The sequence below is a fragment of the Chroicocephalus ridibundus genome, chromosome 2, assembly GCF_963924245.1.
Source record: "Chroicocephalus ridibundus chromosome 2, bChrRid1.1, whole genome shotgun sequence".
Taxonomy (NCBI): Eukaryota; Metazoa; Chordata; class Aves; order Charadriiformes; family Laridae; genus Chroicocephalus; species Chroicocephalus ridibundus.
The window spans coordinates 112,228,793-112,241,645 of NC_086285.1; the positions used below are offsets into that span (position 1 = coordinate 112,228,793).

Consider the following 12,853-nt stretch of genomic DNA (forward strand, 5'->3'; position numbering starts at 1 on the left):
TCATCTCTAACGTCGACATAACAGACAAAAATTCCAATATTCTCCTTGCCTAAGGATAAATGTCCTTTCAAAACATCCAGCATAGGTTTTTAAAACAAATACTAGTAGATTAATTACCAGAGTGCACTTTAAACCAACCAAAATTAATCTACTGATCTGAAGCAAGAAACCATAATCTGCATGCTTCAAGTGATAGCTGGCGTGCTTACAACCAGAGGTAGCTCTGTTCCAAGAAATTATTGCAAGAGTTTCCAAAGTAAAAGACAATATAAACCGTGTTGTACAAATTGCATTCTCCTCCTGACTCCTTTTAAAGAGAAGGTCCTAGAACTTGACTGCAACACTTGAATTGAATCTCTTTAACTACAGAAAAGCAAATTAAATTAAATAGGTGGCAGAACAAAACCATAAACATTTTACAGAAACTTTTAGCAGTTAACCGCAAATGTGCATTGTTCTTGCCTCTCATCTGCTTTAAAGTCCTATTTACATTTATCGTAAAGAGCTTCTTAGATACTCAGGGGAAAAAAAGATTGTTCATAACACTTTTTGGTTTTCAACTTATTTACTTCATTGTACGCCAGGTATACACAAAGTCTGCTTGTTCTCTATTCCTCAGCTCAGGTTGCTACCTTCTGCAAACAAAATATCCTGTCTGTTGATGCAGACTGTATTGACATCAAAAAAGATAATCCACTGTTGACAATAAGTACAAACAATGGATGAAGGTATGGAGGTGACGAAAAAAAGTAAGCAAAGGTCTAAGCTGGCAACGCTCAATACTGTTTCAGAAACTGAAGTTAAAAAGGCATCACGTGCTGAAGGAAGGGGATGAAGCTCCTGGCTGTTGTGCAGATGAATGCTCAATTCTTTGAAACTCTAAATAATGACACTATTATTATTATTTGTGTAGGCGATATCCTCTGTTCCACAGGTCTCCACTGGTTTCAGTGACAACATACATGCATATGATGATTTATCCCTGACCTGTACATTTTTATCACGGTCACTGAAGTCAAAAGAAGATTCTCCCTGACTAGTAAACACACTACTTTTACAGAGCACTCAAAAATGGCAAAAGCAGTGCATCAACCTGCTATCTTTGGCTTAAGAGATTAAAATAATTAATCGATAATGAGGACAACTGTGAAACATACTGTGCTATGTTTACCTTTCCTCTGTCTGTGGTGGAAAATCTGTTTTAATGTAGTTTATAAATAATGACAATTCATTAAATATTTCACTACCCTTCCTCTGAAAACTGCCACTTGTAAAAGTCTAAAATGGCATAATCCTCAGACTAATTGGACATTGTGTCTTCATTAAGAGTGTGGCTAGCCTTTGCGTGTATTTACATTTACTTTCATTATAATTCAGTTCGATTTACACATGAGGGAACAAACAAGTGAAGTTCTTGCAAACGTTTTTAAGTGCATGTTAAGTCTTAATAAACTACATACTCTTCTAGAGATTTCAATGCAACTCAACGTAAGCGAGAATTTCTTTCCCGTTTCTTCCTTGAAGGAAGGCTGGGAATCAGGATCAGTTTGTTATTCTGGCCAGGCTACTACACCTCTGTCAGGCACCAACCTAGTGTCCAAAGCTATTCTTTCAGCTATTTTTCCAAATCTTACCGCCTGGGATGGAGAAGGACTGCTGCCGCTCACACTTCGCAAAATCGCTTTCGGAAAATACCTTAGCAGCAGACACGAGTTGCAAAGAAATATAAAAGAGCAGCCCCCCAAAGCAACCACAGTTCAAAAAAAATCAGTGTGCTTCATACACCTCTGGCCAGTATGAAGATGATGATAGCATATTCAGGCTTCAACTTTCCTCCTTTCTTTGGTTTAAAATTAGGATATACACTGAAAAAATACCCGATGAAAAAAATATTCTAAAGCTCATAAATAATCCTGTAATACATTTTTGGTTCCGTGAGGAAAATCAGTCACTCCTACTTAAAATGATAATTCAAGTTATTAGTCTTCCCGTTGCCATCAAATCAAATATCCAAATTTAGATATAAAAAATATTTTTATCCTTGTAAAGTGCAATAGAAGTATATGAAGTTTTCAGCTAGAATTATAGCAAAAAAAAAGACAGAACATGACATTTATTATTATTAATTTACAGTATTTGACTGGATGCTGGCTTGACTTTCAAAAAACCTCCAACTAATTTGTATTCATAGGTAGAAAACTTGAAGTAATACCAGTAAATGTCAACAATTTTGGAGACTACGGAAGTAATTTAAGTTTTAGTTAGCAGTAATAATAAATGATAGCATCTTTCCAGTTTCACAGTGAAAGTCTCCATGTTGTGTGATGATAATAAATAAGGCAGGCCGGTTAAAGTGTGAATACCACTCTACTATCTGGGAAATCAGATTCACAACATAAGATAGCAAACATTTAATTTGGTGTTACCACGATGACGTAATATTGAATGTAACACTGCACTTGATTCATAAGCAGCATTGTTCATAAGACATTTTCAAATAATTGTCTTTTCAGACTGAAATTCATTCTTTTACATTGTAAGCTACGCAAAAATATATTCTAAGACAGACAAATATATGTGGGAAAGGTGAACTTTTTCTGTATATTTCAAAGTTGAATCTGTTCTTAAAAATATTGAGATAGGAAACAAACACAGTAATTAATATGTCTTTTTTCAATTTTATATGAGTGTATCTTATATTTGTTAGCTGTGGATCGCTTGTAATTGTGCATTGGAGTTCCCATGGCTCCCAATCTCAGTGTTTCTACTGTTAATTGCTGGGGGCCTAAGTATATCCCCAAGATTCTTTTCTCAGAAACAAATTTAATTATTTACTTATCATTGGTATGAACTGTTAACAGTTGTGGTTCAATGAGTTTGGAACAAGGGGAGGAAGAAATATGTTGTTACACTTTCGTAAAACGGAGTAGTGCTTCACTGAAGCAAAACCCTTACTTTATGCTTGAACATAAGGAATTCCTCCATCCTAAAGCAAGCATCCCTCAACCACAAACCGTGTATTTTAAGCAAGAAATCCTGAGCCTCACAGAAGAGCTGTACTTCACACAAACCTCTCCAATTTTAACCCCAGTTGTGTTTTCAGTAAAATCAGAGTACGTATTAAAGAATTAAAATAAAGGAATTAAAGAAAACCATGGTGGAATTTTATACTTTTACAGTTCCAGTATATATTATCAATTTGAGAAGTTCGGGGGGTTGATTTTTTTTGTTTGGTGTTTTTTTTTTTCTTTTTTTCTTTTTTTTCTTTTTGTTGCATTTTGGGGGGTTTTGTTTGGTTGGTTGTTTTTTTTTTTCATTTCTTTTTTTCCCCCAAATTGCCCCATACTTATTTGCAGTATAATCCCATTTCTAGTTTTACATACACAGTTAACACAATGCCTGCTATTTCTGAAGGCACTTCTGGATTGACTGATCCATCAACAGCAAACTTAATGCTCACAGAAAATAAGAGTAAGAACAAAATAACACATAACATTGAAGTATATTCTTGATCTCACACATAAAATGTTTATAATTTTCTACTTTAACAGTGACTAATCAGAGTATTAGGGACGCAGCTTGCTGATTTAATGAAAACCAGACACGCTTAGGCTGCATCTGTATACAAACAGGTATTTCATACAGAAGGAAAGGTACTGCTGGGCATCATCAGAATCTGCTCTTAACACGAAAAAAGCTCAACTTCAGTATCTGCTGTTAATTAATAGTTAGTGTAGAGCATAAAACCATGTGCCATCACAACAAAGAAATTTCATCTGTTATTAATTGCTACTTCTCCCCAATATCCACTACTTTTCAATACCATTCCTCTTGACAATTTTAACCTTCGTGTGAAGACTAAAGAGTTGCCAACAACTACATTAGCATGCGCAGCATTTTCAGCTGTCCTTCTCTGACAGCCTTCTTCATTAGTTTTTCAAATGTTATTAATTCAAGGCAGTAATAATGTTGTTGGACCTATACAAATTAATCGTTATCTGGCCTTCAAGATCCTTTCCCCGTTTGCGAAATAAGAACAAACGAAGAACCACCCGTGTGCATCTTAGACCACGAAAAAGGCAAATGACTTAATTTTTTAAAGTCTAATTGATCGAAAGTTAATTTTGACTTGACACTGTGGTAACATTAAATATCACGATCACAGGTAATTATAAAAGCTTGTGGCCATTCATTTTACTCAAAATGGTACGCAAAGCTCTGAAGTGAAAATCTAGATAGAAAGAAAAATCAAGTGAAGCCACTGGAGTGGCAATATTCACCATATTCCTGCTGTTCTTTTATATTCCCTCTTTTCTTTTATGATATTTTCAAGTAAAACATAGTACATTTTCACACTCCTGAGAAACACGGAAATACTGCAAGTTATTTGAAAATCCAAAAAAGTAAGATGATGCTATTCTGTAACTCCTTTGGGCTACATCAAGTACATATTACAGGGAAACTTAAAACACGTTGTGGTCAAATAGGATATTAAAGTCACAGCATTAACTGCACAACCCAGGCAAGTTTAACCGTGTATGAACCATACTTATCATGCTTTCAGTCTTTTATTTACATGTTTATTTAGGATAAAGATTTTCTACAGCCCAGCGATACACTTCACTTGAGCAAGATACCCAGTTACTTCAAACACTGAGACACACACCATGAAAAACAGCCATCACCAGGCATGACCACGTTTGAATTTGAATACCAGGTCTAATAAAAATTTCAAATGCCTAACGAAAGTCTACGTAACTTCAAATTCTGACCCAAAATATTTTTCTTTCTTCCTTGTGTTTTTACATTACGAATACAAAGTCCTGATTTTTGAGAAGAAAATGTGGCGGAAAATTAAAGTCATCAAACTTAACTCAAAGCGCAGTATCTGAAAATGTAGAGCGAACCACAGATTAGATTAACCAAAAGCAGTTTTCCTGTCAATGCTGACATTAACATTTCACTTTTAAGAGCTAAATTAAAGAGCTTGCCTGATTGATAAAATAGCTTTAAAAAATATTTTTAAAACTCACATTCTAAAATCAGCACAAGGGACTACATTTGCACAATTCACTGTTTTATGAAGGTTCAACGAAACACTTTGCCTCTCTCTAAAACATTCTTAGCAAAGGAAAACAAATCTTTTGAAAACCCTCCCCGCTCCCCAAAACCTGCATGAAGTGTTTACATGTTCTCTATTAAGCAAATGATTCACATTTACTGGTAACTGATTCGTATAGCCAAACATTTGACTACATAGGTTGGTGGTAGCTAATTGACTACCTGCTATATACCTACACATAACTGATCAGATGAGCTTGATCCAAGACATACATTATGAAAAGCAACTTCATTTGCCTACATCTTTGAGGAAGACAAAGGGTAAAGGAATTATGCACTGAGCAGCTTTGTAGTGCCCACAAAATTCAAATACTTTAATAAAGACAACTGAACTTGTGTAAACACACGCTTACATAATACACCATGTTTTTCCACAGCTACCAGCATAATATGCCCTTAATATGTTCACTCTGATTCACAAAGGACAAAATAAATCCCCATCAATAAAGGATTAAAAATGGCGCAGGTCAATTCCTGTTAACTTTAGCAAATATCAATCAACACTTTGCCAAAAATAATAAAAAATCCTTTCCGATATAGCCTGTGTGCTTCCATTTAAGTTTTAAAGCCCTTCTGCTGCTTCCACCCTGGAATATGGAGTGAAGATAACACCTAAACTAGTCTCAGATGAAAATTTATCTTTATTCCTTTCACGACTTCGGGGAAGAAACTACAGTGGACACTTGCCTTATTCACATTTATTAACTTTGTAAAAACTCTAGCCTTAAATCTTGTGATTTATAGAATTAGACCGCACTAGTCACCCAGGAAATTTTTTGTAAGATTTGCACAGTCTTTTTATAAAAGTAATGAAAGGCAACATAAAAATTATAAAAGAAATCAAGAAACATTTGATTATTTTTTTTATTAACTAGATAAATCACCAAGTTAGCGTAACTAAACCAAAGTAAAGAATAATTTTTTAAAAGGAAGTAAAACAATTGGGGGGGCACTGCAGAGACTCTTAAAGGAATGTTAAAAGGCTGCAAAGAGAAGCCCATTTGTTTTAAAATTTGCATCACTACTAAGTAAGATGTTCTGCTTACATTTCGTAGAGAGCTGTGTAATTAAAAAAAAAACCAAACAAAACCCCAAAATACAGATCTGAGTCTAAATGTGAATCCCATCCTTACTCAAGTTCTTGGAATTTCAGTCACAAATTGCAATGAAAGTATGATTTCACCCACAGGAAATCGGTACTTTCAAATCCACTTATTTTAAAGGACAATTTTCATAATTAAATGCGTATTAGTTAATTTGTATGCAATTTAAGAATGCATATCCAAGCATACCCAATATGTCACAAATATATTTAAATTAGTGCCTCATTAGAGTTGGCCATACTGTGCCATCAGTGAAGGTTTTGCATTCTATCGGAGATCTCTCTTTAAAGACTCATGGTACAGTACAGTCATTTTCCCACATTTTGCATGTCATGTATTTGAAATGCATTTTCACCGCTTTTTACGACAAAGATTACATGGCTAACATAATCCAAAAAACAACACATCTGTAATTCATATTGCAACACTAAGGGCTACGTCTTTTAACAGCTCATTACCATCCATATTGTCAAAAACTCTAAAATTGCCTCTTCCCTCATTCAAAGGAAGAAGGGTAACCTTCGTCAAGTTTTAGAATGTGCCAAAATTTACCCCAGAGGCAACACCTAAGCGCTGCTGAAGTCTGCATTTTTTCCTTTACAACTGTTTTTAAGTATGGATGATAGAACCGCAAGTCCCTAATGTCTACTACTAAATAACTGTATTGGTTTCTCTGGCTCAGAAGGCCTTATTCCATACATCAGATATTAATTAGAGAATCAGCAATGCTTAGGAAAGGATGCGTAACTGATTACTATCCAAGTATTTATTTTTATATTTGTCCTTATCCAAAAATATTAAATGGGTCAAAAGTTATTTCAGCTGGAAATGTAATTTTACTTTAAGTTATCATTGACTTAAACCGGAGTAGAACCAAGCCCTGAAGCACAATAGCACATTTTTTTTTCAATCTGTCTTGCTCATACATCTTCCTCAAGAAAAAGAACATACTAAACCAAAAAAAATTTAAAAATTAGCCAGACTATGCCTTTAACAAATATTTACGAACCCACGAATTGAGCAGCGAAGAAAACAGGAGAGAAAAGACAAAAGCGACACATAAAATATATTTACTTCTAAATCAGCACAAGATTTTTCTTCTTTTTTTAAGATTCTAACATTTTTTTTAAAATAGGACTATTATTTGAGACTCTTACAAATAATGTGATGGTATTGTCAGAAATCCTGCTTAATTAAAAAACAGAGTTGTTATTTTTTTTTTTATTTTAAACCAAAATGGACTTTGAATGGAGATTTCAAATGAATTATTACTTGTTTCACAGTCCACTGGGTCCTATTCTTTTTCCCCTCCAAGAAGAGTAAGTTTTCCCCTCTATAAAACACAAACAGTGAGTCAAATTTGACTAAATATAGTTGGCTTCTGTGAAAAAGGAGAAATTTTGTAAACAACAACAACAACAAAAAATATCTGCAGCCAGTTTTCTTTTATCCCAGAAACTCAAAAACCCAGATGTACTATAGAGAATTGCAAAGGATATATGCCACCACTTATTTTAGCCAAACATATAGGGGTCAAAATTCAAGCAAAAAAAACCCCACATAAAATGAGCAACAAATGCCTCAGAACTGCAGTACCTGCATAAGACAAATATTTCATGTCAAACTCGCATTCCATTTCTAAAAAGAGTTTCTCATTTTCACCAACTTACATCTACCAATTGAGCAATTATGCAATATGTGGGTGTACCTTGCAGTCGTTTTCTTAACATCTGCATTCTGTGTTAAATTCTAACTGTACAAGATGTCTGATATTTTTTCTTTATCTTGAACCTTCAAAGTGGTAGGTTTACCAGAGGCAAAACCACACACCAGAGAATATGAGTCATATAATAAAGAAACGACTCTTCCCCTTCTCCCCCTTCCACCCTGAAGCTATAATAACCTAAAGACACTCTATTGTAAATGGCTTCTTTGGTAATATTGATACCATGAACAACTCGCAATCATTTAGCCAATGAATGAAGATTTTTTTAGTCCTTACTGTATCCATAACAAATTGCTCTTGATATCATTTAAAGCAAATTAAAAACTGTGCTAGTGCAAAAATAAAGTTCTTTATAATATTCAAAATGTCTATGCACTTGCTTTCATGTCATGCATAAAATATGAAACATTCCATGCATGTTCCTACAAATAATAACTTAAAAAGATAAAAATAATCAAACATAAGATGTCTGTGTAAGTTAATCCAAAAGGTATCTCTCATTTGTCTGCAAAAGAGTAGCCTCTATACAGAAATCCTTCATTTTCTAATGATTCCATATCAAAAGATGGCAACGTTTACATACAAGTAAACCACTGCTCATGCCAACTACAATAAATACATAAGGAAGCAAACCACCTTACTTGACCACTGTTTATGTGAGTTTCCACTGTGAAGTGCGGCAAGTGTGGAAAATACCACTAGGGCCACTCTATCCTTTTATTTCCTTTCATATCCTTTTCTGTAGGTAGACTGTAACTCCTCAGACCGACATCCTGCATCTAATTCCACGTAGGAAACCAGCTTTCAACAAATTTCAACAACTTATTTGAAGTGTTAACATGCATAATTATATCAGGAATTTTGAAGAGAAGAACCAAATGCAGAAACAGCATTTACAAACAGCAGCAAATAGAACGGTAACAACAAAATCCTGCACCACTAAAACAGGTGCAACCACCACAGTATTTTAAGAAAGTTAACCTAGTGGTAACACTGGCGTAAGCTCTTCCCATGACCATCTTCCAAAAAGTAAAAACTTACATTTCAGCAAATCAAAGTGAAGCAACACATTCCCCCTTGAAGCAGAATAAATCAGTGGTTTCTGTTCTTACCTGTGTATAGTCGAAGTCAGAAAGAGGAGCTATACTCTTGATGTAGTCCATTCGAAATTGGTTTTCTGGGTTGGCCAACGGAACTGGGGGTATTAAAGTGCTCATAGCTGAAACTATAGTCTAGAATTGGATAAAACAAAAAAACCCACATTAATCTGGATAAATCTAGGATACAGGATCAATAGAAGATAATCCAATCTGATCAGCAAAATGGGATTTCTCTCAGCACAATCTTGGAGAGCACAATCCTTGTCATTTCCAGTACACTCAAGCATTTAAGAACAGTATAAAGTGTGTTCTTACCACAATCGCATCTTTAACATTTTTCCGAATATCCAGTATTTTCTGTTTCTTTTCTCTGCATTAAAACAGAAATATTAACACTTTGATTTTTTCTTCCAAAGCAGTTCAGTCAGTTGCATTTAATTTTTTTTTTCACTGATCGCTTGTTTATCTGCTCTTTAATCATTACAACATACTAACTGGAAAGAACAGCAAGACAAATCTATTTTTCCCCTTACGCCTTTTCTTGCATAGCACGAAGAGCAATGCACATTCATCCCTGACATTTTTTTTAAATCAGACAATCATAGCCACATCTGCAAAGCCTCCCCTGATGGAACTGGAAGTCATTCTTTCATTTCTACAGCATGCTGTAAACATGCTCTAAATTAACAATAGGTAGTTATTGGCCAACAGATACCTAAAATTAACGCTATGGATTAATAATAATTTCTGGCAAAGAGTTCTTCAGAGAGAAAATGATGTAGCCTCAGAAAACAATTATTTCTAACAAACGTGCAAAATTAGTTTCAGTTTTGCACTAACCCCAATACCGGAAAAACAGCAGCTGCTGTCATCCTGAATATGACCTGACATGTATTTTTATATTACAGACAGATGCAATATTTAGTTATTTGCTTCTATGTAAAAAGTAGTCGCCATGTTGTTGCTACACAGGGGCCTGTCAAGCGCTGCAGTAGCAACAGTGTAAAATACAGTAAAGGAGCCAGAAGAAGAACATGCAAATATACAATAGCAGTAATTTCCTTATTCTCGCTCCCCTTCCTCTCCTCCCTCCCCCAAAACGCAGTGTCAAGCCACCAAAACGCAGGGGGCAAGGGGAGAAACCTCCGAGCCTACTGTGTGTTAACCTGTTTCCAAAATTTAACGCAAAATAAGTCACAAAGTGTCAGTAATTCTTACTCTGAATTAAATCCATTGACATGTAGGATTCGCATTTGTTTCACAATAGTGCTTTTTCCTGACTCACCAGCCCCTAAAAGAGAAAGAAGGAGAGGGAGAACATTGTGATACACGGGTTCAGGCTTTGGGGTGGGTTTTTGGTGGTGTTTTTTTTTTTTTTTTTTTTTTTTTTTCTCGGACGCGACAGCATCTCCCACCTCCGGCAGCCTCCTTCTCCGCATGTCCGCATCCATGTGGCTCAGGCACAGAGAGCTCAATCTCTGGACGTCTCGCATACTGCTGGGTACAACAACCCAACAACCCCTACCATTTTATTTAATTTTTTTTTTTTTTTTTTTTTTTTTTTTCGTTCCCTGAGGCGCAGACAACATCTCCCCCGGCCGCTGCTTCCCCCGCCGCCCGGCCGGGCCGGGCTGGGGCAAGATGCCCCCCTCCTCGCCCTCCTCTCCCCGTCCCCCTCCTCTGTCCCCTTCCTCCTTACCCAGCAGGAGCAAGCGGTGTGTCGCTTTATAAGCCAGCCTCTCTTTCTGCAACTGCTTCTCTATTTTTTTGTTGGCTTCTCGCTGCGCTTTCTCATCGATACGCTGATCCTCCGTTTTGCTGTTGCCCAAACACCCCATAGCCGCTGCTTTAGGATGGATGTCAAATCGTTGCCTTTGCAGATTTTAGTATTTACAAGGTTGGGGTGGGGGGGTGGGGTGGGGGGGTGGGGGGGGGTTGGGTGAGGGGGATCGGGGAAGGGGGGGTGCGGGGCGGAGGGGCGGAAAGGCAGAAGACAAAGTCTCTATATCCGTGTGTCCCTGCGACGGTTTCTCTCCTCTTCTTTGCCCCCCCCCCCGGCCCCGGCTCGCTCACATAAAATGGTCTCTGGCCGCTTTCCGATCACGGCGGGGTGGGTCGGTTGGCTCCCCCGAAGCGATGCGGCGGGCGGGCGGGCGGCAGAGGTGGCCGTGCCCCGGCGGGGAGGGGGCGGGGGGGGAGAGAAAGCTGCGCGAAAATGCCTAACATGCAAGGGAGAGGGAGGAAAGGGGCTCCTCCTGGAAACCAGCCGGGTGCCGCTCTCCTCTCGCTCCCTCCCCGCACCGCGCACACACAATCCCTATATTTCTCTGTAAAGGTCTATTTTTGTCTTCCTAACTCAGCACTGCCTCTTTCTGCGAGACCAGGAAACAGCCCCGGCTACCAGCCCAGGCAAGCCGAAGGAGAAAGGTAAAAGCCGGACCGATCTACCTGGATCCTGCGGGGCCGCGCACAGGCGACTCGCAGGGGCCCGCACCTCCCCCCCGCCCCGGGCCGCCCCCCGCCGCCCCGCACCGCGCCCCGCCGCCGCCCGGCAGCCTCGGCCCTGGCGCCCCGGCAGCGCTGCTGCCGCGAAAACCTGGATCTGGCATCGTCTCGGCGGGACCCGCGGCCTCTGGGCCCGGCCGCCTTCCCTGCGCCCCGGCGGAGCCGGCCCCGGCTCTACCCCCCCGCCCCCGACCCCGGCCTGCGGCCTTGCGGCGGGGGACGCGGCGCCCTGGGATGGAGGGGGACGGGCGGGGGGTTATCCCGATCGCTCCCCGCATTCCTCGGCGGTGCTGGAAGAGCCCGGCTGCGGCCAGGGGAAGGAAGGTTTGGCACTCCTGGGTCGGAGATCCCAGGCTGCCACAGGTGATGGCTGCCATCCTGACTGGCCCCAGCAGGCGGGAAAGCGGCGAGGGTCTGCCAAGAGGGCAGGCTGCGTACATATATATGCACACCTATATAAAATGCAGGCATACGCACAAATGCCACGCGTTGGCTTGCTAATAAGCAAAGTGTCCCCTTCCACAAGTTGTCACAGCAGCACATAGGTGTTTTTTTTCCTTTGAACAGTCCAAACTGCATCAGCAGAACAAGAAAATGAAGCTCTCCCAATACCTCACAAAAATGTTCAATCCGAACATGATAACATACACGCTAATACCACCACTGCAAATCTCCACAAGAAACCGTATGTTTGTTCCTTTCTTTACCTCCATTTTAGGTCCTGAAATGAGACATCAAGCTAGACAGCATTACAGGTATTCCTTCTTGCTTTAAACCTCTCGCCTTGCAAACCTGCATCTTGGCGCACAAGCAGCAGCCCAGCATCTCGCTCTTCCCAAACTTCCACTGCGCGGAGACCACCCGCCACACTGCTCAAATGTGATCCCCAATTCACTGAGGCAGAAGAGCAGGAAAAGAAGGACCGACACGACACCTCTGAAGTCCCAAGATATTTTCAGCCTTTATCTCCAAATATTATTATTCCCCCCAGACTTTAGAAGACAGATCATTGAAAAATTAGTATTTTGATAGCTACGTATGTGTGCAAAATCCCGGTCCTGACTAAAATCAAAGAGAGATTGCCATCAACTTCAATCAAACAAAGTATCATTTTTATCTAAAAAGTGTTGAGAAGCATGTGGCAAAAAGAAACTAGGTTTTACAAGGAGAAGGATTTAGGTTTTCTCAATTGCTCTCTCATTCAGGTGGGAAGTGCTGGATCAAGGAAGAGGAACTGGTACTGTCTACTTTGAGCGCACACTGCAGGAAAGTGAAAAGGGCAGGAGCCAGAGAAGAAA

At 39.1% G+C, this 12,853-nt stretch overlaps 2 protein-coding genes across 3 annotated transcripts in view; one reads left to right on the forward strand and one right to left on the reverse strand.

The window, feature by feature from the left end:
• The window catches only part of GNAL (G protein subunit alpha L), a 201,716-nt gene that overhangs the window by 115,420 nt on the left and 73,443 nt on the right, over positions 1 to 12,853 (reverse strand). The window contains exons 1-4 of one of the 2 annotated variants that reach the window (XM_063326509.1): positions 10,750 to 11,418; positions 10,269 to 10,341; positions 9,366 to 9,420; positions 9,063 to 9,182 (exon numbers count right to left, since the gene is read on the reverse strand). In XM_063326509.1, coding sequence (XP_063182579.1) covers positions 9,063 to 9,182; positions 9,366 to 9,420; positions 10,269 to 10,341; positions 10,750 to 10,888 — 387 coding nt within the window. In that variant the 5' untranslated portion in view covers positions 10,889 to 11,418. Of the gene's footprint in view, positions 1 to 9,062; positions 9,183 to 9,365; positions 9,421 to 10,268; positions 10,342 to 10,749; positions 11,419 to 12,853 lie in introns of those variants that run through there. The other variant, XM_063326508.1, reaches the window with a different exon arrangement.
• LOC134511872 (transcription initiation factor TFIID subunit 4-like) lies at positions 10,832 to 12,267 on the forward strand. The gene is made up of 2 exons (XM_063326529.1): positions 10,832 to 10,947; positions 11,411 to 12,267. The coding sequence occupies exons 1-2, from the start codon at positions 10,904 to 10,906 to the stop codon at positions 12,054 to 12,056; spliced, it is 690 nt and encodes a 229-aa protein (XP_063182599.1). The 5' UTR covers positions 10,832 to 10,903; the 3' UTR covers positions 12,057 to 12,267.